Below are 27,305 nucleotides of genomic sequence, written 5' to 3' on the forward strand. Positions count from 1 at the left end.
ATCGCGATCCTATGACCGCGAGTCCGCTGCCCTAAGCACTGGGCCATTGCGCCTCCACGCTTTCAATAGTGAGCTTATATTGACCCCTGTATTACTACTGCTACTTCACTGTTTTTAATAGTGATCTTATACTGATACTGTAACGCACAGTGGTTCTCAGTCAGGGTCCATATGACTCTTGGGGGTTGATCTTAGATTTTGTAGATATACACAAAATATTTTAACTATTTCTAAATACAATTCCTAATAACATTTAATTGTATAAGTTTAACAAGATTTTTAAAACATTGAATGGCTGAGGGCCCACTTGGGTCAAATAAGAATCAAAGGGGTCCATAGGTATAAAAATGGTTGAGAACCACTGTTGTAGTACTACTGCTATTCCACTACCTTTAACCCTTTCATTACCAACCCGGCTGAAACCGCCTCTGGCTCTGTAGTACAAATGTCTTGTTTTCATTAGTTTTGAATTAAAATATTCCACGAAACCTTAGTCACAATTTATGTTCCTAACACTAGCTTAATGATACCTAAGTTATTTTACTAAATTCTTTGTTATTCTTTGTTAGGCGCAGGAGTGGTTGTGTGGTAAGTAGCTTGTTTACCAACCACATGTTTCCGGGTTCAGTCCCACTGCGTGGCATCTTGGGCAAGTGTCTTCTGCTATAGCCTCGGGCCGACCAATGCCTTGTGAGTGGATTTGGTAGACGGAAACTGAAAGAAGCCTGTCGTATATATGTGTATGTATATGTTTGTGTGTCTGTGTTTGTCCCCCTAGCATTGCTTGACAACCAATGCTGGTGTGTTTACGTCCCCATCACTTAGCGGTTCGGCAAAAGAGACCGATAGAATAAGTACTGGGCTTACAAAGAAAAAAGTCCCGGGGTCGATTTGCTCGACTAAAGGCGGTGCTCCAGCATGGCCGCAGTCAAATGACTGAAACAAGTAAAAGAGTAAAGAGAGTATAAAATAACAGAAAGAAACACAGAGCATCTCAAAAAATAAATACGGTAACGAAAGGGTTAATAGTGCCCTTACGTTGACACTCTTATACTACTTCTACTCCTCTGTCTTCAATAGATTATTACAATGCTTTAAGTTTGTTGGTTCAGTTAAATCCCAGTATATGACTGATAAGTATTTTGTTGGCACTAGAAAATTGGAAAACAATGTTAACCCTGAATGGATTTGAACTCTGCCAGTACTAGTTCTCTTTTCTACCAACTGTTTTGACTCTTTAGCATTTATATTGGCCATATCCGGCCAAAATATTCTATTTGTTTTATGTTCAAACCGGCCAGGTCCAACCTCTCACACCTGCCCTACAATGTTAGTCTAAAAAATATACCCTTATGTCATTGAAATCTTGAAGTTACAAGATAATGCAAGATTAATTTGAAACAATGGCGCAGGAGTGGCTGTGTGGTAAGTAGCTTGTCTACCAACCACATGGTTCCGGGTTCAGTTCCACTGCGTGGCACCTTGGGCAAGTGTCTTCTACTATAGCCTCGGCCGACCAATGCCTTGTGAGTGGATTTGGTAGACGGAAACTGAAAGAAGCCTGTCGTATATATGTGTATGTATATGTTTGTGTGTCTGTGTTTGTCCCCCTAGCATTGCTTGACAACCAATGCTGGTGTGTTTACGTCCCCATCACTTAGCGGTTCGGCAAAAGAGACCGATAGAATAAGTACTGGGCTTACAAAGAAAAAAGTCCCGGGGTCGATTTGCTCGACTAAAGGCGGTGCTCCAGCATGGCCGCAGTCAAATGACTGAAACAAGTAAAAGAGTAAAGAGAGTATAAAATAACAGAAAGAAACACAGAGCATCTCAAAAAATAAATACGGTAACGAAAGGGTTAATAGTGCCCTTACGTTGACACTCTTATACTACTTCTACTCCTCTGTCTTCAATAGATTATTACAATGCTTTAAGTTTGTTGGTTCAGTTAAATCCCAGTATATGACTGATAAGTATTTTGTTGGCACTAGAAAATTGGAAAACAATGTTAACCCTGAATGGATTTGAACTCTGCCAGTACTAGTTCTCTTTTCTACCAACTGTTTTGACTCTTTAGCATTTATATTGGCCATATCCGGCCAAAATATTCTATTTGTTTTATGTTCAAACCGGCCAGGTCCAACCTCTCACACCTGCCCTACAATGTTAGTCTAAAAAATATACCCTTATGTCATTGAAATCTTGAAGTTACAAGATAATGCAAGATTAATTTGAAACAATGGCGCAGGAGTGGCTGTGTGGTAAGTAGCTTGTCTACCAACCACATGGTTCCGGGTTCAGTTCCACTGCGTGGCACCTTGGGCAAGTGTCTTCTACTATAGCCTCGGGCCGACCAAAGCCTTGTGAGTGGATTTGGTAGACGGAAACTGAAAGAAGCCCGTCGTATATATGTATGCATATATATATATATATATATATATATATATTATCATCATCATCATATATTATATATATATATATATATATATATATATATATCTATATATATATATATATATATATATTATTATCATCATATATATATATATATATGCGTGTGTGTGTTTGTCCCCCTAGCATTGCTTGACAACCGATGCTGGTGTGTTTATGTCCCCGTTACTTAGCGGTTCTGCAAAAGAGACCGATAGAATAAGTACTGGGCTTACAAAAGAATAAGGCCCGGGGTCGATTTGCTCGATTAAAGGCGGTGCTCCAGCATGGCCGCAGTCAAATGACTGAAACAAGTAAAAGAGTAATGTGAATAAATGAACAACACATTTGCCAGAATAATCTGAATGCTAAAGGGTTAAACGAAGAAGTTTCTGGAAAAGCTGCTTGACCTGTTGGAAATAACAGTCAAACCACCCTTACAGTCTTTTTTCAAAGGACACATCAGATGCACTGTGCCTGGAAAATGAGTCATGGTTGAAATACTTTTGATCCCCTGTGTGTTCAATCAGGCCTGACTGGGAGCTACTCAACAGCAGCAGCTTGATAATTATTTTTATTTGGTATCTTACTCTTTTACTTGTTTCAGTCATTTGACTGCGGCCATGATATGGAGCACCGCCTTTAGTCGAGCAAATCGATCCCGGGACTTATTCTTTGTAAGCCCAGTACTTATTCTATAGGTCTCTTTTTGCTGAACCGCTAAGTAACGGGGACGTAAACACACCAGCATCGGTTGTCAAGCAATGCTAGGGGGACAAACACACACACATACATATATATATATATATAGGTGTCTACTCTTTGAACCCCCCTCTTCAATACGCTATTTCACCATGCATTACCCCTCTCTCGATATCCTACGTTCTACTTGCCTAGAACCTGTCCTCTGAACCACCCCTCCCACTGGTGCTCCCCTATATTTCTGCACCCCCCCACCACGAACCCCCCCCTCTTCAATACGCTATTTCACCATGCATTACCCCTCTCTCGATATCCCACGTTCTACTTGCCTAGTACCTGTCCTCTGAACCACCCCTCCCACTGGTGCTCCCCTATATTTCTGCACCCCCCCCCATAAAAAGCACCATCCGAACGTGGCCGATGCCAGACCCCTCTGGCACCTGTGCAGGTGGCACGTAAAAAACACCCACTACACTCGCGGAGTGGTTGGCGTTAGGAAGGGCATCCAGCTGTAGAAACACTGCCAGACTAGACTGGAGCCTGGGGCAGTCCCGAGCTCCCCAGACCCCGGTCGAAACCGTCCAACCCGTGCTAGCGCGGAAAACGGACGTTAAACGATGATGATGATGATGATGATATATACATACATATATACGACAGGCTTCTTTTCAGTTTCTGTCTACCAAATCCACTCACAAGGCATTGGTCGGCCTGGGGCTATAGCAGAAGACACTTGCCCAAGATGCTACGCAGTGGGACTGAACCCGGAACCATGTGGCTGGTTAGCAAGCTACTTACCACACAGCCACTCCTGCGCCACATGTGATTATCCATGTGATTATCATTAAAAAAAAATCATTATTATTTAAAGAAGTTGGGGCTAAATTGGGGAAAACAGTAAAGTACTAGTTTTAATCTTTTTTAGTATTAAATTAGAGATCAAATTTCTTTGCATTTAACTTTACCTTTCTTCTCTTTGAGTTTGAGAAATAAGTAGTTGGAGTTTAGCCCTAGGTCAGCTCTGATCAAACAGACTTGTAATCAAAGACATGATCACCAAATCTTTTGCACCAGTTTTTTTTTGACTTGGTATCAATAGTTTTTGCTATTGTTAATTATATAATTAAACTTAAATGTTGAAGTGAATCGAACGGCTTTTGTGCGTTTCTTAAATAGCTTACAAACACCTTCCACGCTGCAATTGTTTTCGTTCCTGCACACGATCTCAGATCAAATCACTTGCTATGCGAGTACATCTCCGTAATTATATAATTAAAATATATATATAACTGACTCATTCATTTAATGTTTCTGTTAGAAAACCCAGACTAATTAACTGTTATTCAACACTCATTTTAATGAGACAAAATTTGAAAAGCCCTAATCAAGTTCTCTTTTTAAAATTTGGCCTTACTTAGTAGATGAACGAGGTCAGTATCACAAACCTAAAGTTTTTATTAACACAGTTGTTATTCTAGTAAAGTGGAGATAACATTTGAACTGCAATCTGTGGCGACATTAAATGCAAGAAAGAAAATTACTCTAAACAAAATGCATGTAGAATTTGATGGAACGGAATGGTTTATTTGTTGAGCAATACTCTTTACTCTTTTACTTGTTTCAGGTATTTGACTGCGGCCATGCTGGAGCACCACCTTTAGTCGAGCAAATCGACCCCGGGACTTACTCTTTGTAAGCCCAGTACTTATTCTATCGGTCTCTTTTTGCCGAACCGCTAAGTGACGGGGACGTAAACACACCAGCATCGGTTGTCAAGCAATGCTAGGGGGACAAACACAGACACACACACACACACACACACACACACACATATATACACATATACGACGGGCTTCTTTCAGTTTCCGTCTACCAAATCCACTCACAAGGCATTTGTTTCTTTATTACCCACAAGGGGCTAAACATAGAGGGGACAAACAAGGACAGACAAACGGATTAAGTCGATTACATCGACCCCAGTGCGTAACTGGTACTTAATTTATCGACCCCGAAGGGATGAAAGGCAAAGTCGACCTCGGCGGAATTTGAACTCAGAACGCAACGACAGACGCAATACCGCTAAGCATTTCGCCCGGTGTGCTAACGTTTCTGCCAGCTCGCCGCCTTACTCACAAGGCATTGGTCGGCCCGGGGCTATAGCAGAAGACACTTGCCCAAGATGCCACGCAGTGGGACTGAACCCGGAACCACGTGGTTGGTTAGCAAGCTACTTACCACACACCCACTCCTGCGCCTATATGGTTTTTTTATATACAAAACATATACACAAACACCATTTAATATCTGTTTTTCTATGCTTACATGGGTCAGACAGAATTGGAAGCAGGTTTTCCATGGCTGACTGCCATCTCTGTCATTCCTCCCCACTTTCAGCCATTTGTTGGCAACGCATAAAACACACCCAGCACACTCTGAAAAGTGGTTGGTGTTAGGAAGGGCCATTCATCAGTGGAAATCATACAGCTCCTGTCAAACTGTCCAACCCATGCCAGCATGGAAACGGACATTAAATGGTGATGATGTTCATCATCATCATCATCATCATCATCATCGTTTAACGTCCGCTTTCCATGCTAGCATGAGTTGGACGGTTCAACTGGGGTCTGGGGAGCCCGAAGGCTGCACCAGGCCAGTCAGATCTGGCAGTGTTTCTACAGCTGGATGCCCTTCCTAACGCCAACCACTCCGAGAGTGTAGTGGGTGATTTTATGTGCCACCAACACAGGTGCCAGACGAGGCTGGCGAACGGCCACGCTCGGATGGTGTTTTTTTATGTGCCACCGACACAGGTGCCAGACGAGGCTGGCAGACGGCCACGCTCGGATGGTGTTTTTTTATGTGCCCTTTGTAGTAGGAGTGAAGTCTGATTTCTTTCTTTCCTCGCTTTTTTTATTTATTTATTTACTTTTTTAGTTAGTGCCCTTGTTCAAAAGAACAGCGCAATAAAAGTGATAAAGAACAATGTGGCTGGTTGTCCAGCACTTTGACCTTCACAATCATTGCCTCATTGCTAGTCTGTATGCTAGTTTCTGTTATAAAATGGTTAAATATAAACTCTATCTTGGTCATCAGTTCATCTTAATTTGTCGAATAAAAACAGTCTGCATCATTACAAGAGATATCTCAGCTAACAGTGAGCCAACAAGGGGCCTTCCACGTAGTTGTTAAACTTACCAGAAATATTAGCCAAATCTCCTTTAACCCTTTTGCACTCAAATTATTCTGTCAAATGTAATGCATATTTATTCACATTGTTTTGAATTAATCCATGCATTATCTCATAGATTTAGGATTTTTATGATGTGATTGTGTATTTTTAGAATGACATTGTAGGGTACATGTGAAAGGCCAGATCTGTCTGGTCTGAACATAAAACAGGTGCAATATTCAGGCCCAATATGGCCTGTTTAAATGCTAAAGGATTAAGGCACATCTTGATATAGATTGATTTATTTACATCTGCTCATCTTAAATCACCTCCTCTTGGATTCACTACTCTAATGCTTTTTCTATCTTGATTCTGTATATTCTAGATTTCTAAGGCATTTATTGACTTAGTTCCATTGTTTGCCCCCACCAAATCAATAAGAAAACCTTTTGAGGGTTGCTTTAGTTGTTAGAATCAGTGGCCAAATTTCCCTCAAATCTTACCCTATTATCTTTAAAAAAAAAAAGAATTGCCCTAGCATCAAGGTGGTGCCCCGGCATGGCCACAATCGAATGACTGAAACATGTAAAAGATAAAATCGGCAGCCAAATTCATCATCATCATCATTTAGTGTCCGCTTTCCATGCTACCATGGGTTGGACGGTTCAACTGGGGTCTGTGAAGCCAGAAGGCTGCATCAGGCCCAGTCTGATCTGGCAGTGTTTCTACGGCTGGATGCCCTTCCTAACGCCAACCACTCCGTGAGTGTAGTGGGTGCTTTTTACGTGCCACCCGCACAGGTGCCAGATGGAGCTGGCAAACGGCCACGGACGGATGGTGCTTTTTACGTGCCACCGGCACGGGGCTAGGCAAGGCTGGCAACGGCCACGAACGGATGGTGCTTTTTAGGTAATATAATTCCAGATACACTTTCTGAAAAGTAAGACAGAATATTGTAATAGCTGGAACATCTTTCATTAGAAGTCTGCTTCATGGTACTGACCTGGGAGTGAGTAAGTTACAAAGTCATAGATTTAAAGCTGGCTAATTTTCAATGTTTGTGTACATACATACATACAGACAGACAGACAGAGAGTTATTTATTTAGCAGAAGTGACTCAAGAGCTGAAAGTTCCATGCATTGGCTTTTACCAAACTTTTGTTAAGTACCAGTGCACAAAGCTTCATGTTATAATGTATTGTTGCTTAAGTTCAAAATTTAAGAATTTATAGCAGTAACTTTAAAAGAATAATCATCATCATCATCTAATGTCTGTTCTCCATGCTGGCATGGGTCAGATAGTTCGAGAAGAGCTGGCGTGTCAGAATACCGCACTAGACCCTTCTGTCTGTTTTGGCAGTTTCTACGGTTGGATGTCCTTCCTAATGCTAATTGCTTTACAGAGTGTGTTGGCTGCTTTTTATGTGACACCAGCATCAACAAAGTCTATTTCTTTACTACCCATAAGGGGCCAAACACAGAGGGGACAAACAAGGACAGACAAATGGATTAAGTTGATTATATCGACCCAGTGCGTTACTTATTTAATCGACCCCGAAAGGATGAAAGGCAAAGTCGCCCTTGGCGGAATTTGAACTCAGAACGTAACGGCAGACGAAATACGGCTACACATTTCGCCCGGCGTGCTAACGTTTCTGCCAGCTCGCCAGCATCAACAAAGTCACCAAATGACTTACAAGACAAGACTCCTCAACTGAGTGGGCAGTAGTATTGAGGGAGATGGTTCCAGGTGATGAAGTTAGTATGACCTGAGGGACAGAAATGGGTGTCTTTGCAGTAAAAGGAGATACATGGTTATTTCAGAAGGAAAGAGAGAGAGGTAAAAGGTATGACAAGAGGGTATACTCAAGTTGAAGCAGTGGTTCCAAATGGGGTCCATATGGCCCTTCGGGGTTCATATAAGATTTTGTTGTTAAAGTGCAATAAATTCATTATACTTTTACAATACACAAAATATTTTAACGCCTCGACTGGCTCCAGTGCCGGTAGCACATAAAAACACCATCCGAACGTGGCCGTTGCCAGCGCCGCCTTGGCTGGCTTCTGTGCTGGTGGGACGTTAAAAGCTCCAACCGATCGTGGCTGATGCTTGACCCCGCCAGGCACGTAAAAAGCACCCACTACACTCGTGGAGTGGTTAGCGTTAGGAAGGGCATCCAGCTGTAGAAACTCTGCCAGATCAGACTGGAGCCTGGTGCAGCCCCTGGCTTCCCAGACCCCAGTTGAACCGTCCAACCCATGCTAGCATGGAAAGCGGACGTTAAATGATGATGATGATGAATGCTTTTTTTTTATGCAATTGCTAATAATATTTAATTATAAGCATGAAATGGCTATGGGAGTCCACCCCAGTTAAATAGGAATCAAAGGGATCTGCGGCCAGAAAAATGGTTGAAAACCACCGGGTTAAAGGGAGGTGTATATGATTGAAGTGGAATCAAGGATTGGATAGGGCGAGTGGGTGGGTAAGTTTGTGAGATTGTGGGAGGTTGAAGGGAGGGAGTGTTGTGAGTGGACTCAAATAGATGGAAGGTGTGGTTGGTGGAAGATATGTTGTGGAGGGAGAGACTCAGCAGGAGTACATTATGTGCAGGTAGGTTTGTGAGAGTGTGAAGGACGATGAACTTGGGTGGTGGTGGTGGTGGTGAGGGAGGCGTTAGGAGGGTGGGTTGTGCAGGAGAGGGTTGACAAAGACAGATTCTGTGCAGGACCATGAACATAAACCAGATGCCTTTATGGCCTTGATTTCACTTGACTGGATGAGCCTTCTCAAGTACAGCAAACCACTAATCCTCTTGATCCTTTATCATCACTGTAAGGTTCAAAATCTGACGATAATTTTTCACCACTTTGTCCCACATCTTCCTGGGTCCTTCTAATTTTAGAGATTGGCACCTCTATGCAGAGACCTCAGTTTCTTAAGATCATGATTGTTATGTACTGTTAACCTAATCTTTAGAGATAATAATTTAATAAGGTTTTATAGTTTGCTTGAAGCATTGTATATGGAATTTAAAAGATTTAAAAGGCCAAACAATGCAAACAGATTTTAAGATGAAGTAATTAAAAGTGAGTTACCTGGTAATCTTTGGTCGTATATGTATCCAATATTTTGGGGCATATTCAAGTCCCTTCTTCAGTGTTAAAAAGGAATTGTCCTTAGAAAGATGTTTTTTGTCGGAGATAAAATAATTCTATGATTATAGTTGAAGCATTTCTCGTCTTCGTGAATGTTAATGATGTCAATTAACTTATCGCTCCACAAATCAATTTTAATTACCTCTTTTCTAAATAAGTTAATAATTTGACATCACTAACATTCATGAAGAAGAGAAATGCTTGAAAATTCAAATATAATCATAGAATTATTTTATCTCCAACAAAAAACATCTTTCCAAGGACAGTTCCTTTTCAACCCTGAAGAAGGGACTTGTATGTCCCGAAATATTGGGTACATATACAACCAAAAATTACCAGGTGTGGAGGCGCGTAGCTTAGTGGTTAGGCTGTCAGCATCATGATCGTAAGATTGTGGTTTCGATTCCTGGACCGGGCAATGTGTTGTGTTCTTCATTTCACGTTGCTCCAGTTCACTCAGCTGGCAAAAATGAGTAACGCTGCGATGGACTGGGGAACACATGCGCCATAGAAACCGGGAAACCGGGCCCATGAGCCTGGCTAGGCTTTAAAAGGGCGCAAAAGAGAAGAAGAGAGAGAAAGATTACCAGATAACTCACTTTTAGGTTATGTTACCTCATCTTAAAATCTATTTGCATTGTTTGGCCTTTTAAATCTATCAACGTTAGATCATAATTTGTTTTTACTACATATACCTATAATTATTATTAGATTACTTCGGTCTCCGATTAAAACAGTACTGATGTAAATACTCAAAAGTTTATCGTTGAAAATCAAGTCAATGAGCCAAAAAAATTTATGATTTTATTGATTATAATTCATCTCAGACATTTACACTTTATGTTTCTTCTCTAAAACTGTTTTTTTTTTTTTTTTACTTCTAAAGTCTGGAACTGGAAATTAGTGGGGAAAGAAAAATCCAGAAGTTAGAAATACAAATGCTATATCTGTGTGCTGTGGATGCGCAATGGCCTAGTGGTTAGGGCAGCGAACTCGCGGTTGTAGGATCGCGGTTTCGATTCCCAGACCGGGCGTTGTTTGTGTTTATTGAGCGAAAACACCTTAAAGCTCCATGAGGCTCCGGCAGGGGGTGGTGATCCCTGCTGTACTCTTTCACCACTCTTTCTCCCCCTCTTTCTTCTGTTGGCCTGCTCGCTTAGCCAGCGGGGTGGCGTCATTCGAAGGCTAAAACAATGCGAACGCATTGTGACCAGCGATGTGTAGCAACATCTGATGGTCTGGTCGGTCACGTGATCACGTGATATCTGTGTGCTAGAAATAGAGATAATTCTGCATTTAATGTATGGTGTGTTGCAAGGTTCTATTTGAATTTAATTCCTGCTAAATTCAAAGATATTTAAGAACAATCCACAATTAATTTAAAAGCAAAAAACTCTCACTGCATTCCTTTCATATACTATTTTATGCCATATTTTTTTTTAGAATTCTATGTAAACCCCTATGGGATTGTCCTTATAATATGTCCATGTCTACTGCTCTTTTGGTAAATACCAAATGAAGTGGGAAAAGCAGTGAGTTAACAGAATTGTTACAGTGTCAGACAAAATTGCTTTGCAATATTAGTGCCAATTAAGACAGCAAACTCATTAGCATACCAGGCAAAATGCTTAACGGCATTTCGTCTGTCTTCATGTTCTCAGTTCAAATTCTGCCGTGGTTGATTTTGCCTTTCATCCATTCAGACTTGATAAAATAAGTACCAGTTGAATACTGGGGTTGATGCAAACAACTTACCCCCTCCCCCAAAATTGCTGGCCTTGTTCCAGTTCTTTACATTCAGAATTCAAATCTCTTTGATGTCAACTTTACCTTTCATGCTTCCAGAGATGATAAAATGCAGTACCAGTCAAATACTGGGGGTCAATGTCATTGCTTTGTTCTCTCGTTTCAAAATTGCTGGCTTTGTGCTCAAATCAGAAAGAAATATAGGGGAAAGCAAGCTATTGGTTTTGTAACTTTTTAAAAAAATATATTAGGTGCAGGAGTGGCTGTGTGGTAAGTAGCTTGCTAACCAACCACATGGTTCAGGGTTCAGTCCCACTGCGTGGCACCTTGGGCAAATGTCTTCTACTATAGCCCCGGGCCGACCAATGCCTTGTGAGTGGATTTGGTAGACGGTAACTGAAAGAAGCCTGTCGTATATAATGTATATATATATATATATATATATATGTGTGTTTGTGTGTCTGTGTTTGTCCCCCTAGCATTGTTTGACAACCGATGCTGGTATGTTTACGTCCCCGTAACTTAGCGGTTCGGCAAAACAGACCGATAGAATAAGTACTGGGCTTACAAAGAATAAGTCCTTGGGTCTAGTTGCTCGATTAAAGGCAGTGCTCCAGCATGGCCGCAGTTAAATGACTGAAACAAGTAAAAGAAAAGAGAGAAAGAGGGTGATATAGACAGTATGGAATAAGTAAGTCTCCTGATTTGTGCTTTGTTTTTTCATTTAATTATATATATTTATCTTTGACCTTTTGAAATAAAATCTCTGTCCAGAAACCGATATTAAAATTTTAGTTTTCATAGGTCAAACCTCAAAATATTTGGAGTGTAACATTAGTTTATTCAAGTAATTATTTTAACAGTTCTGTATCTGAGTGTCTTTTGGAAATTGTGTTCTTTTTGAACTGAAGATAATTTTTCCTGTTAAAGAAAACAGAAAGGAAAATAAAAAAAGGATGGAATAATTTTTGAAAATTGCTTTTATTGACCTCTTAAATCAAAAGAACTTAATATTTAGAATAAATATTAGAATAAATTATTCTAAAAATGTTACTTAATATTAGAATGCTTTTCTGTATTTGATATTGTTTTGTACTGTACATTATACTATATTCAACAAGGACTAATGTTTACAAAATATTTTGTTACAGTGCGGCAAATTCTTGTCCAAACAGCCCTCGGGGTGGTTCAAGTCATCGCCTTCTGCCAGATATTACTGAAGCAGTTTATGATGTACATACAAAAGATGAGAAAGATGGCCCACAACTCTCTGGAGAAAGCCCTAAGGACGAATCAAAACCACCATATTCATATGCCCAACTCATTGTTCAAGCTATATCTTCTGCTCCAGACAAACAACTTACATTGAGTGGGATTTATGCATATATCACAAAGAACTATCCATATTATCGAACAGCTGACAAAGGATGGCAGGTGAGTGTTTTGTTTGCGATTAAGCTAAATGGATCAATGCAAGGAATGTTTCACTATTTGAAATTCTATCTATGGTGATTAACATAATTTGGTGCATTTGTTCTTTCCTTTTTTTCCTTCTCAGTTGAGTGTGATTTAAGTGAACCTTTTTAATGTCAGTTGTATATGACGGGTGGAGTGTTTGCAGTCAAGTAGTTTTGGGTTCAACCTTGCTGTCCAGCACCTTGAGCTATATCTCCTGCAATAGCCACAGAGATTGACCATTGAATTTTGACTGAAAGTTGGTAAACAGAAAATGCATGGAAGCTATCAGGTGTGCGTGTTCATGTATTTATGACCATGGTGGCGAGCTGGCAGAACCGTTAGCACGCTGGGCGAAATGCGTAGCCTGCCATTACGTTCTGAGCTTAAATTCCGCCGAGGTCGACTTTGCCTTTCATCCTCTCAGGGTCAATAAATTAAGTACCAGTTACACACTGGGGTTGATGTAATCGACTTAATCCGTTTGTCTGTCCTTGTTTGTCCCTTCTATGTTTAGCCCCATGTGGGTTGTAAAGAAACATGTATTTATGACCATGGGGTGTTAGACTTGATGCATGGAACAGAAATATGTGATATTTAGTTATGTTCTGATTATGTCCCTTTATATATTCATGTTTTCGTTGCCTTTGCATCTTACAAGGATGATAAAATAAGTAGTAAATTGAATTCCATGTGTCTAACACACACATGAGCATGCTTACAAATCCAGAAAAGAGTATAGCTCCCATGACTTTCAGAAACATTTTTTCACATTCAGAGTTGCTGAAGCATGGAACAAACTACCTGCATCAGTTGCTAGCTGCTGAGACATTGCATCTTCTAAAACCTCCATGCTTCCTGAAATTTGCCAACACTACACCTGATATCCCACCCCCTTCATATGCATGTGCACATGTATATCGTGTCTCGTTCACTTTCCTGACATTTGTACATAATTCTACGTACTACACATGCACCTTTGATAAGTTGTAATGCATTTGGGAATTATACACAATAATTTTACTACTACTACTACTACTATCACCAAGAAGAAGAAGGCGGTGAGTTGGCAGAATTGTTAGCACACTGGATGAAATACTTAGTGGTATTTTGCCTGTCGCTATGTTCTGAGTTCAAATTCCGCCAAGGTTAACTTTACCTTTCATCCCTTTGGGGTTGAGTACTGGGGTTGATGTAATCAACTATCCCCTTCCCACAAATTTCAGGCCTGTGCCTATAATAGAAAGGATTATTATTATTATTATTATTATTATTATTATTATTATTATTATTATTATTATTATTATTGAGTGAGAGAGCAGTGCATGCCATCAAAGTGACATTGGGGTAAAATATACGAAGCCCAGCATACCCATCATGACTACCCGTCTGATAAGGGTACACAAGGCACAAGTAGTATTATTATTATTATTATCATTATTATTATTATTGTGGTGTTAGGAAGGGCATCCAGCCGTAGAAACTCTGCCAGATCAGACTGGAGCCTGGAGCAGCCCCTGGCTTCCCAGACCCCGGTCGAACCGTCCAACACGTGCTAGCGCGGAAAACGGACGTTAAACGATGATGATGATGATGATGATGATTATTATTATTATTATTATTATTATTAGTAGTAGTAGTATTAGTAAATAAAACAAATTATTAAGATATAATCAATTAAAACCCTCAAAAAGCAGTGTCCCTGCATGGTCACAGCCCAATTACTGGTACCAGGTAACAAAAAAAAGAAAAAAAGAAAGAAGACAAAACAGAGTTTTATTAGTTAGCTTCCAATTAAAAGCTGTGACAAAGGCTGTGGTGTTCTACTTCCAATATTACGTAAACCAGTAAAGTGGCAAGTTGGCAGAATCATTAGCATGCTGGGCAAAATGCTTAATAAGCATTTTGTCCATCTTTATGTTCCCAGTTCAAATTCCACTGAGGTTGACTTTGCCTTTCATTCTTTCAGGCTTGATAAAATAAGTATCATTTCAGCACTGGGAGTCGATGTAATTGACCTAATCCCGCTCTTGAAAATACTGGCCTTGTGCCAAAATTTGAAACTAGTATAGCTCCGCCTGGCACCTGTGTGGGTGGCACGTAAAAAGCACCCACTAAACTCACGGGGTGGTTGGCGTTAGGAAGGGCATCCAGCCGTAGAAACACTACCAGATCAGACTGGGCCTGATGCAGCCTCCTGGCTTCACAGACCCCAGTTGAACCGTCCAACCCATGCTTGCATGGAAAACGGACATTAAACAATGATGATGATGATGATTCTATAAACCAGTGGAGTACAAGTTGCTGCTAACAACTTCTGTTTATATCTAATGTCTACAATGTCACAGTGTACTTTGACTTATCCTAACTTTCAAGATGTTTAGTAATTGAGAGACACCTGAGTTTATTTCATAAACCTCTGCTAGAGAAACTGAGCTCAACACAGCCAGCTAATGCTACTTCCTTGTTACATTGTACTAAAGCTATTTACATAAGTAAAATGTTTCTCTCTAAGATGTTGGATATGTTTAGAGTCTAAAAATATATATATAGGTGTAGGAGTGGCTGTGTGGTAAGTAACTTGCTTACGAACCACATGGTTCCGGGTTCAGTCCCACTGCGTGGCACCTTGGGCAAGTGTCTTCTGCTATAGCCTCGAGCCGACCAAAGCCTTGTGAGTGGATTTGGTAGACGGAAACTGAAAGAATCCCGTCGTATATATATATATATATATATATATATATATATATGTGTGTGTGTGTTGTGTTTGCCCCTCTCCCCCAACATCGCTTGAAAACCGATGCTGGTGTGTTTACGTCCCCGTAACTTAGCGGTTTGGCAAAAGAGACTGATAGCATAAATACTAGGCTTCCAAAGAATAAGTCCTGGGGTCGATTTCCTTGACTAAAGGCGGTGCCCCAGCATGGCCGCAGTCAAATGACTGAAACAAGTAAATGAATTAGATAAAGACTTTATTAATGTAACATTTAATGTGTGCGCTTGTGTAGTTGAAATGCCATAAGCTGCTGTTGTTATCCAGGAAAATCACTTTGTAGATGTATTGTGCTAAGAAATATAATACACTTCAGAGCTAGGTGAAATGAAATCGCACCAGAAGTGACCGTGAGAGTGACAGATCAGTATTTCGTGGTTGTGGCTTCTCAATGTCATGTACTCGTGTCATGTTTCATGTCACTTCCAAAACGAAATTGAATCAACTTGTCTGAAGTATACACTGGTATTCCAAGGCACTGCACAAGCAAAATAAACCCTGGATTATGCAATGGAAGCAGCATTAAGGATGTTATACTAATTCAGTTTTTACCATAGAGCCCCTATTGCATAATTCATATTATATTAAAAGAAAGATTTTATTTTATATACGATGTCATTGTCATCAACGTATAACATCCATTTTCCATGCAGGCATAGGTTGGATGGTTTGACAGTAGCTTGCTAGGCCAGGGGCCACACCAAGTTCTATGGTCTGATTTGGTTTGGTTTCTACGGTTGGATGCCCTTCTTAATATCAACCACTTTACAGAGTGTACTGGGTGCTTTTTATGTGGCACCATCACCAATGCTTTTTATGTGGCACTTTCATTTGAGGGTTTTGTTGTGGCACAGTGAGTCCTCTTCAGTACAGCAATGCAGCTCTTATCTTGATCCTTTGTCATCTTTGTAAGGCTCAGTATTTTGAGATCAGCCTCATCCATAACATGCATAACAAAACCAAATGAGTAGTGTTCTCTCTTGCATATGCCATCTAATCTCTCTTATTTCTCTCAATGTGCTAATGCTCTGTTGTACATGCACACTGGTATTGCACATCCAGTGTAGTATACCAGCTTTGTTCCTCTAGTTTTTGCACGTCCTCTGCATTCAAGGTTCCTCTCTGTCTACCATGTAGTATCACAGTTTGCATACATGGATCATACACTCTTCCTTTTCAATTGGAGTGAGAGAAACCTTTGGTTTCAACAGAAGTAAAGGGTTTCAATACATCCACCTCCACTGTTTAATTTGGTCACCGAGGCAACCAAGATTATCTACTACTTTCAGAGAGCCTTTTTTTCTCTTTTACTTGTTTCAGTCATTTGACTGCGGCCATGCTGGAGCACCGCCTTTAGTCGAGCAAATCTACCCCGGGACTTATTCTTTGTAAGCCCAGTACTTATTCTATCAGTCTCTTTTGCCGAACTGTTAAGTGGCGGGGACGTAAACCAGCATCGGTTGTCAAGCAATGCTTGGGGTACAAACACAGACACACAAACATACACACACATACACATATATATACATATATAGGACAGGCTTCTTTCAGTTTCCGTCTACCAAATCCACTCACTAGGCATTGGTTGGCCCGAGGCTATAGCAGAAGACACTTGCCCAAGATGCCACGCAGTGGGACTGAACCCGGAACTATGTGGTTGGTAAGCAAGCTACTTACCACACAGCCACACCTGTTGGGGACTTTCTCAAATATCTGTAGTCTTTATGGCTCCTGTACATCTTCTACATACAATATATTCAGTTTTTAAGGAAAAACATGATTTAACAGTTCTTAAGTAATTGAATTAATTTCTCATCATGAATTTTCTGGTTCAGTTTCTAAAATTACACTAATAAGAAGCCATTTTTAAAATATTTTATTTGAACAACAAAATTTTTTGCTCTTTGATTCTTTGAAAATTTTGTACATTTTATTTCCCACTCTTAAGTGTAAATTCTGTTTCTTGCATTTGCCAAAAGAGATAAATAATTACATTTTATGGTATTTTCAGAATTCCATTCGTCACAATCTTTCTTTGAATCGGTATTTTGTTAAAGTTCCACGGTCTCAGGAAGAACCAGGTAAAGGTTCTTTCTGGCGAATCGACCAAGCATCAGAAAGTAAACTTACTGCTCAGGCATTTAGACGAAGAAGGCAAAGAGGAGTGCCTTGCTTTAGAACTCCTTATGGTGGCCTGTCTACAAGGTAAGGAATTACTAAATTGTAGGATAACACTCTTTGTGATTTGTTATGAAATTTTTGACTGTTGTTTTATTATTATTTAATTTCAAGTAAAATGCAGCTGTTGGAATTGTCAGTGTGTCGAACAAAATGCTTAGCAGCACTTCTTCCTACTGAATTCAAGTCCAATAGTACATGATTAATGCAAAACAATGTGAAGAAAAAAAGCATTACTTCTGACAGAATACTGTGAATGCTAAATGTGAATACTTTAGCATTCACATTTCTCTGTCAAATGAAATGCTTATTTGTTCACACTGTTTTCATCATCGTTTAGTGTCCGCTTTCCATGCTAGCATGGGTTGGACGGTTCAACTGGGGTCTGGGAAACCAGAAGGCTGCACCAGGCCCAGTTTGATCTGGCAATGTTTCTATGGCTGGATGCCCTTCGTAACGCCAACCACTCCGTGAGTGTAGTAGGTGCTTTTTTACGTGCCAGACGAGGCTGGCAGACGGCCACGATCAGATGGTGCTTTTTACATGCCACCGGCACAGAGGCCGGATGAGGCTGGCAATGGCCACGATCGGATGGTGCTTTTTACATGCCACCAGCACGGAGGCCAGTCGGGGCGGCGCTAGCAACGGCCATGTTCGGATGGTTTTGAATGCATTAACTCCTAACTGAGATTTTCGTGATGTGGCTCTTTACCTTAGGAATGATGTTGTAGGCTATGTGTGAGAAGCTGGATTTCGCTGGCTTGAACCCAAAGGAGGTAGAAAACTCAGGCCAGATATATGACTGGTTTGAATGCTAAAGGATTAAACTATATTTTTTCCTGTGCATCTCTGCTGTCCACTAACCTTGTGTTTCATGTCCTTTTATCAGTTATTGCTGTTCATTGGCCTGATACTTAACTTTGGTCAAGTCGATTGAAAGAAGACCATGTAATGTTGCAAGTAACTTTTCTTGGAACAAGAATTAAACACAGCACTAGAAGCCAATGAATTATGTATCACTTTTACATTGTTCTACATTTGTAGGACATATACATTAGCTTTAAACTGAAATTTATGTGTCATTTATAGTATTTCCTGTGTCTGGTGGATTTCATGCCATGGGACACTTGTGTTGTGCCACTGTCAAGATATGAACCACTGACCAAAGCTGGTTCTCAGATATCCTCCTTACTTGACCATGCCGACTTTCATCGACTAAAGTTTTTGGCTGTGTGGTAAGAAACTTGCTTCCCAGACACACAGTTCAGGGTTCAGTCCTGCTGCATGACACCTTGGGCAAGTGTCTTCTACTTTAGTGTTGGGCCGACCAAAGCCTTGTCAGTAGATTTGGTAGATGGAAATTGAAAGAAGCCTACCATGTGTGTGTGTGTGTCCGTCCCACCACTTGACAACTGATGTTAGTGTGTTTACATCCACATAACTTAGTGGTTTGGTAAAAGAGACTGATAAAATAAGTGCCAGTCTTAAAAGAAGTACTAGGGTCAACTCATTTGGCTAAAAATTCTTCAGGGCAGTGCCCCAGCACAGCCAGTCTAATGACTGAAACAAGTGGAAGATAAAAGTTATGATCAATTTTATTCTTAAAATACTGTATTCATCATCATCATCATGTCCACTTCTCTGCTGGTATGGGTTTGATCAGTGAGGTCCATTGAAGCAGTATTCTACTGTTGGATGCCCTTCCTAATGCCAGCACTTCTCTTTTTGCATCTCTTTCTTTCTGTGTGTAAGTATGTGGTCATCTTAAAGGTAATCATGTTTAACGTCCATGTTCCATGTAGGTATAGATTGGATGGTTTGACAAGATCCAATGGGTCCAAAGACAGCATCATATTCTAGTTTGTGTTGGCATGGCTTCTATAGCTGGATGCCCTTCATCAGGTCAACCATATTACAGGTGCATTGGTTGCTTTCTTTTATGCCACTAGCACTAATGTGGTTACCATGCAGCTTGTAAAACTAGGAACCTTAATAGGGGAGGGGGAAACTTTATGCTAGGAGAAAGAGTAGAGAGTGATGAAGTACGGATTGAACCCAATATCCATTCTGTTGGTAAGGTGGTGAGCTGGCAGAACCATTAGCACACCGGGAAAAATGCTTAGCAGTATTTTGTCTGTCTTTATGTTCCAAGTTCAAATTCCTGAAGTTGACTTAGCATTTCATCCTTTTGAGGTCCATAAAATAAGTACCAGTTGAAAGTTGGGTCAATGTAATTGACTTACTCCTTCCCCTAAAATTGCTGGCCTTGTGTCAAAATTTGAAACCAATATCTTGTCTATTGGTGAAATGAGAGTCAACTTCAAATCAGCTTCATAATCCCTACGTACACTGTGTTTCAGGGAGTTAAATAGGTTCTAAAAGCTATAGACAGAAAGAAAAACATTTAAAGATCTTGAATTTGCATGCAATTATTGCATCTGGGTATTTCAACATTTACATATCATCTCTTATGTAATGATGAAAGATGTTTCCTCGCCCAACTACTAAACAAGATTGAGATATTTGCCAAAATAATGATGATAATCACAACAGAATTGCTGAAGAAGAAGTTTTCAACGAAATTTACAGTAAATTCTGACATTGCAATGCAATTTAAAAATTTTTTCCTAGATTTCTTTCATATCCTCTTAGTAGTAGTTTGGCCAACAAAGTCGATTTTACAATTGTTACACTAGTTAGTTATGTAAATTTTTTCTTGTGAAGTGAAACCAGCAATATAACATAAAGAAACTGAAAGAAAATACAATTAAATGTATGAACACGAAATTTATACATGCATCCATCAGTGATTTGTATTTGATAGACAAGGTAGGCAGTACCTACTCATCCTGAAACTATAAGTATTAATTATTAAATATAAAAAGTAAATGATTTCATATTCATTATAACAATAATAATTTAATGCATGAAATTTAGTGTATAATTTAGTGAACTGCTAATAATGATTTTGATGTTAGGTTCACACAACTTTGTCACAATTTACCAAAATGCATTAAATATCATCTTATAAGAGTGAAATGATATCTGTTCCAAATTCTAAATTAATTGTGGAATATTAGACATTGTAAGGATGAAATTAGTAGGGAAAAGAACAGCATAATTCATTATAAAAACGTTGCCAGGTTGAGATTTCAGAGTTGTCTCCCTTCTCCCTCTTGCCATGAATTTTTTATTACATAGTTTTTCTGTTCATTATGTAATGTATATAATTTTTATTTAAAAAGAAGTCATCTCACTATATAATGTTTGCTAAATATTTTTTCATTTGCTCAATAATTTCTAAAATTGGTTTAAAAAAAAAATTTCAAATCAAAAACAGAGGACATTAATTTTATTTTTCTTATTTCTCTCTTGAATTTCTGTAATGCTATTTTAATCTTCAAGGTTATTATCAAATTTTATAATTGAATATAAATACTTTTGGAATAAGCTACATGGTTTTTAAAATTTGTTGAATTCAAGGATTTCTATTAAATTTGAATTAATACTCATGAGGATAATACATTGCTTTCAATGTATTGAGATCTCAACAGTGTCAGTTCAGATCTCAACAGACACTGGGCTTACTTTGTCAGTTGTGGACTGTAGTATTTGGTGGTGGGAGGTAGAGTAGCAGTAAAAAGATACATGGTGTATTTTATAAATATGCCTGTTCAAGTATCGTAAAAGCAGGAAGCTATTAGTAGCTATTAGTAGATATATGGGTGTGTGTAGTTTAGGTATGTATGTATGTATGTATATATGTGGAGGCACAATGGCCTAGTGGTTAGGGCAGTGGACTCGCGGTCGCAGGATCGCGGTTTAGATTCCCAGACCGGGCGTCGTGTGTGTTTATTGAGCAAAAACACCTAAAAGCTCCACGAGGCTCCGGCAGGGGGTGGTGATCCCTGCTGTACTCTTTCACCACTCTTTCTTCTGTTGGCCTGCTCGCTTAGCCAGCGGGGTGGCGTCATTCTAAGGCTAAAACAATGCAAACGCATTGTGACCAGCGATGTGTAACAACATCTGATGGTCTGATCGGTCACGTGATCATGTATGTATATATATATATGTGTGTGTGTGTATCATGTAATTGTGACCGACCAGACTATCGTGTGGTTACACATTGCTGGTCACAATGCGCTTTGCATTGGTTTAGCCTTTTGAATGATGCCACCATGCAGGCTAGTAAAGCAGGCCAACATTCCCCATTGATTGAAAAGGGAACAGGAGCAACATGAAATGAAGTGCTTTGTTCAGGGATATAGTGCTCTAGCTATTGTGGGTGCAACAGACTAACCACTAGGTCACGTGCCTTCACATGCACACATATATATGCACAGGCTGTTTGCTTAAGAAGTTTGTTTTCCAACCATGTGGTTTTGGGTTCAATGCCCACTGCATGACATCTTGAATATCCTTGGACTGATCAAATCTTTGTGATGAGATTTGGTGGATGGGAAACTGAAAGAAGCCCGCCATGTGTGTGTGTGTGTGTGTGTGTGTGTGTGTTAGTGTTTCCTTGCCACAACGTTGCATGGTAGTACATGAGTATCGTTGTTATACAAATGGTATCAGCCGTTTCCATTCATCTGTGAAAAACTTGTCTGAAGTGAGGGTTGGCAACAAGAAGGGTGTCCGGTTGTATATGGGACCTATTAAAACAACCACAAAACAAAATTTTGAAGTTTAATGACCAAATCAACAGATATTGGTGAACACTATTTGAATTTTGATTGTTAAGAACCTGTGAATCAGTTTTTTTTTTCTTCCCTTTTTTTTCTCCATTCCCTTTTGTCCATTCTCTAAAACTTGTATTTCTTTGTCTTCTAGATCTGCACCAACATCGCCAAGCCATGTAAGTGGGGCATTTACTCCTGACAGCCTTTCTCGGGATAGTAGTCCAATCCCAGAATCAGTCCCCGAAACGGAGGTTATAACAACACCAAATAGTAATCAACAGCAAGTTAATAGTCGCATCACTTCAGAATTACGTGTTAGCCAATCAGCTCCAGGTTCACCATCAGGTAAGTTGTTTCCACACAAACTCTTTCTACAGGTATATCATTTGTGATATACCTGTACCCTTTGTGTATTATAAGTGGAGGCGCAATGGCCCAGTGGTTAGGGCAGCAGACTCGCGGTCATAGGATCGCGGTTTCGATTCCTAGACCGGGTGTTGTGAGTGTTTATTGAGCGAAAACACCTAAAGCTCCACGAGGCTCCGGCAGGGGGTGGTGGTGAGCCCTGCTGTACTCTTTCACCACAACTTTCTCTCACTCTTACTTCCTGTTTCTGTTGTACCTGTATTTCAAAGGGCCAGCCTTGTCACTCTCTGTGTCACGCTTAATATCCCCGAGAACTACGTTGAGGGTACACGTGTCTGTGGAGTGCTCAGCCACTTACACGTTAATTTCACTAGCAGGCTGTTCCGTTGATTCAGATCAACCGGAACCCTCATCGTCGTAACCGACGGAGTGCTTCCAAAACCCTTTGTGATGTCATTCAAGTTATACTCAGTAGTTGTAATAACTTGAACTCATAATCTCTATATATATAAACGGCAAAATGTCTGTATGTGTGTGTGTGTGTGTCCTTTATACAAATCCACAGTTTTTCAGTTAGAGGGCTCGCACTTTCTATGGTCATTCAAAACCATCCAAGGGTGGTTGTGCACATCTTCACATTTCCCTAGTCACCTCGCAAAGCCATTAAAAAATCAAAAGAATTGACTTTTTTTTGTGAATTTTCTATCTAAAACCCAATCAAAATGCCTGAAACTTGATACGCCAATTGAATGCCAGCTAGCTGTATGTGATTGGTCGGAGATTTGGACAGTACCCGCGTGTATGTGCGCACGCACGCAGCTGTATATGCATGCACTAGCACTATGACCCGGTGTTGCCGGGTCATAATGCTAGTGCATACTAAATTAGCAAGCATACACACATGGGGAGATAAATGGAGAGAATGTGTAAGGCAAGTAAGTGGCTAGAAATAATCTCACCTAATGACTGGATTAACAGTATCATCATCTTATACAGGGGTGAAAGAGATGCTCTAGAAAGAAGCCACTACTGTGGGTACCAAAACTGCTGGGCCAAATTATGAAAGATACAGAAAGAAATTTAACACAACTGATTAGGAATAGAATTAGCTTATCTAAGATGCAGTTTAGCTTTATGTGAAGAAGTATTACTAATGCTTGTTTCGTAGTGAGACATCTGCAGAAGTGCTTAGCTAGAAGCTGCTACTGTGTTTAACTTTTGTTGGCCTGGAAAAGGCATTTGAGAGAATCACTCACTCTGTAATCTGGTGGTCTTTAAAAAAAACCTGGGGTGGATGAATGACTTGTGAGAGCTATGCCAGCCATATAGAGAACTGCAGTCAGTAAAGCAAGCGTTAGCAATGAGTTCAGAAAGAAATTTAGCTTACAAGTTGGTGTCCACCAGGGTTCATTTCTCAACACCTCTTGTTTATTGTAGTTCTCCAAGCCATAATAACAGAAGACCAGTTGTTTGTGAGAACTCTTTCTATGCCGATGACCATAACTGAATCTATAGAAGACTTAGGGAATAAGCTAGACTTAAGTAGTCTCAAAGTAAATTTAGCAAAGATTAAAAGTTTTGTTAAGTAGGAAAGAAGGCAGCACCCTGCTGTCATCAAGCCAATTGTTCTGCAGAAAAAGAATTGGTAGAAATTTCAAGTGGTGTAGTGGGATCAGAAGGTAGCTGACAGAGAAGATAGACTGCATGTGTAGCAAATGTACAGGTGTCATTAGTCAAAGCACATGGGAAAAATATTTTTACAAATATCCAGAAAAATCCATAAAAGTAGACGATAGCTTTTGTTTCCTAGGTAAGAAAAGGAGGACCTAATAAGTAGTGGAAGCAGGTATTCTGAAAGCAAAGGTAGCAAAATTTCTAGAAGCTATTACCTCTATTGGCAACAAAGGGTTTCTTCCTCTTGGAATAAAGGGCAGATATCTGATGTTTGCTGCGTGGTAACAAAACGTGGGCCTTGGATGTGATACATTTGTAAAGGTTAGAAAAAGTGTAGGGTCTGCTGGGTGTGTAGTGTTGGCATGTATGAATGATGAAACAAATGCTGGCTGTAAGAGGAATCGGATGTAGTCTGCGAGAAAGAAGACTCACTTGGTATGGACTAAGGATTATCTCTCTATATATAAACGGCAAAATGTCTGCGTTTGTGTCCTTTATACAAATCCACAATTTTTCAGTTAGAGGGCTCGCACTTTCTATGGTCATTTAAAACCGTCCAAGGGTGGTCGTGCACATCTTTACCTTTCCTCAGTCACCCCGTGAAGCAATTAGAAAAAAATCAATAGAAGTGATTTTTGGTGAATTTTCTATCCAAAACCCAATCAAAATGTCCAAAACATGATACACCAACTGAATGCCAGCTAGCTGTATGTGACTGGTCGGAGATTTGGACAGTACTCGTGTGTATGTGCGCATGCACTAGCACTATGACCCAGTGTTGTCGGGTCATAGTGCTAGTATAGAGGATAAAGAATAGCTGAGCTCTTGAAGTGGATATAAGCTCTGTTAGGTGGGAAACCTAGAAAAACATGGAATGAAGTAATGAAAACTGATTTCAAAAAGCTAAATTTCATGGAGATGACAAAGAGCTGTGATGATTGATAACAGGTTATGCTAAGGAAGAACCATTCATCGATGCAAACATGGTAAAATAGATGTTAGAATCCTGGCAGCGATGGTTGTTGAGATTTGGATCTTTCTGTGTTTGTAACACCACTCTCCAATCCACATCCTTTATCTATTTCCCATCACACTAACAAGGATTAGCATTGGATCTGTCCATATTCTGCACCCCTCTTACCATCATACCTCTTTATTGCCAGCTGTTGTTCTCTCTCGCTTTTCCTTGTTACTTTCTCATTGCTTGAACCGACAACCCTTATTCATATTACTCCATCCTTGTTGACATACATCGCTCACTGTCTCTCCTCTTACTCAAACTTCCATCGTTCTGTCTTTCCTTATCATGCTACTCATCATGTGACACGTGGCACATAAAAAGCACCATCCGAACGTGGCCGTTGCCAGCCCCGCCTTGGCTGGCTTCTGTGCCGGTGGCACGTTAAAAGCTCCAACCGATCGTGGCCGATGCCGAACTCCCCTGGCACCTGTGCAGGTGGCACGTAAAAAGCACCCACTACACTCGCGGAGTGGTTGGCGTTAGGAAGGGCATCCAGCTGTAGAAACTCTGCCAGATCAGACTGGAGCCTGGTGCAGCCCCTGGCTTCCCAGACCCCGGTCGAACCGTCCAACCCGTGCTCGCGTGGAAAACGGACGTTAAACGATGATGATGATGATGAATCTCTTTATCAACTTGTAGTTGCTTAATCACTGTCTCTCCTGTATAATCTCATCAACATCATCATCATTTAATGTCCATTGTCCATGCCGGCATGGGATGGACAGTTTGACCAGAGCCGGCAAGCTGGTGCGATGCACCAGACTCCAGTCTGATTTGGCATGGTTTCTATGGCTGGGTGCCCTTCCTAATGCCAACCACTTTACAGAGTGTGCTGGGTTGGTTTTATGTGGCATCACATGGATGCTTTTCCACGGCACCACATGGGCACTTTTACAAGGCATTGCTCAGGTGCCGTTATGTGATACTGCATGGGCATTTTTACATGACACCGCCATGAGTGCTTTTCGCCACCAGAGGGACCAGTCTTAACACTTCTGCTATGGAGTACAGGTCTTCTTGAGTACAGCAAGGCACCAAGCATCTTGGTCCTTTGTCATCTTGCCTGATAGGTTCAGCATCTGGAGGTTGTTCTTCATCACTCAGTCTTCTGTCACTCACAATTTCCCGCTCCATAATCTCTCTTCCATTACCTTCTTTATCCTTGCACAAACAGAACATAGAAAAGGACACTTTAGCCTTAATGAGGACAAGATGACCTACTGGTTGTCCTAATAAAATGCACCCACTCCACTCTGTAAAGTGGTTGGAATTAAGGATGTCCATCCTTTAAAAACAATGCCAAAAATGGAACATATAAAAGAAGGTTGGTCCCTGATTTACCTTGGAGGGCAATAACTTAACCCATTAGCATTTAACCCTTTAGTGTTCAGATTACTCTGTTAAATGTAGTGCTTTTTTATTTAAATTGTTTTGAATTAATCATGCATTACCTTATAGCTTTGAGGTTTCAATGATGTGATTGTTTATTTTTAGACTGTCAATGTAGGTTAGGTGTGAGAGTCTAGATATGGCCAGTTTGAATATAAAATATGTAAATATATTGGGCCGGATTTTGCCAGTTTAAACACTAAAGGGTTAAATCAGCCATATCTGGCCTAAATATATTACTTGTTTTATGTTCAATCCAGCTAGATCTGGCCTCTTACATCTGCCTTAAAAATGTCATTTTAAAAATAAACAATCACATCATTGAAATCTCAAAGCATTTAAGATAATGCATGGTTGATTGAAAATGATGTGAATAAATAAGCATCACATTTGACAGAGTAGTCTAATTGCTAAAAGGTCAAAAATGACTTATTTGGTCTATGACTGCCCACCCGACCCATTCCAACATGGAAAGCGGACATATAATGATAATGACTTGATATTAATCTTTGGCAAGTAGCACACATACACTGTGCTTCTGAACATGGATCATGAAAAAA

At 40.1% G+C, this 27,305-nt stretch overlaps 1 protein-coding gene across 2 annotated transcripts in view; it reads left to right on the plus strand.

Moving 5' to 3' along the window:
• Nucleotides 1-27,305, plus strand: part of LOC115220838 (forkhead box protein K2) — a 132,474-nt gene that overhangs the window by 90,806 nt on the left and 14,363 nt on the right. For both annotated transcript variants that reach the window (XM_029791017.2, XM_029791018.2), the window contains exons 3-5: nucleotides 12,359-12,641; nucleotides 17,447-17,640; nucleotides 22,447-22,640. In XM_029791017.2, coding sequence (XP_029646877.1) covers nucleotides 12,359-12,641; nucleotides 17,447-17,640; nucleotides 22,447-22,640 — 671 coding nt within the window. The remainder of the gene's footprint in view (nucleotides 1-12,358; nucleotides 12,642-17,446; nucleotides 17,641-22,446; nucleotides 22,641-27,305) is intronic.

The sequence above is a fragment of the Octopus sinensis genome, linkage group LG17, assembly GCF_006345805.1.
Source record: "Octopus sinensis linkage group LG17, ASM634580v1, whole genome shotgun sequence".
NCBI lineage: Eukaryota > Metazoa > Mollusca > Cephalopoda > Octopoda > Octopodidae > Octopus > Octopus sinensis.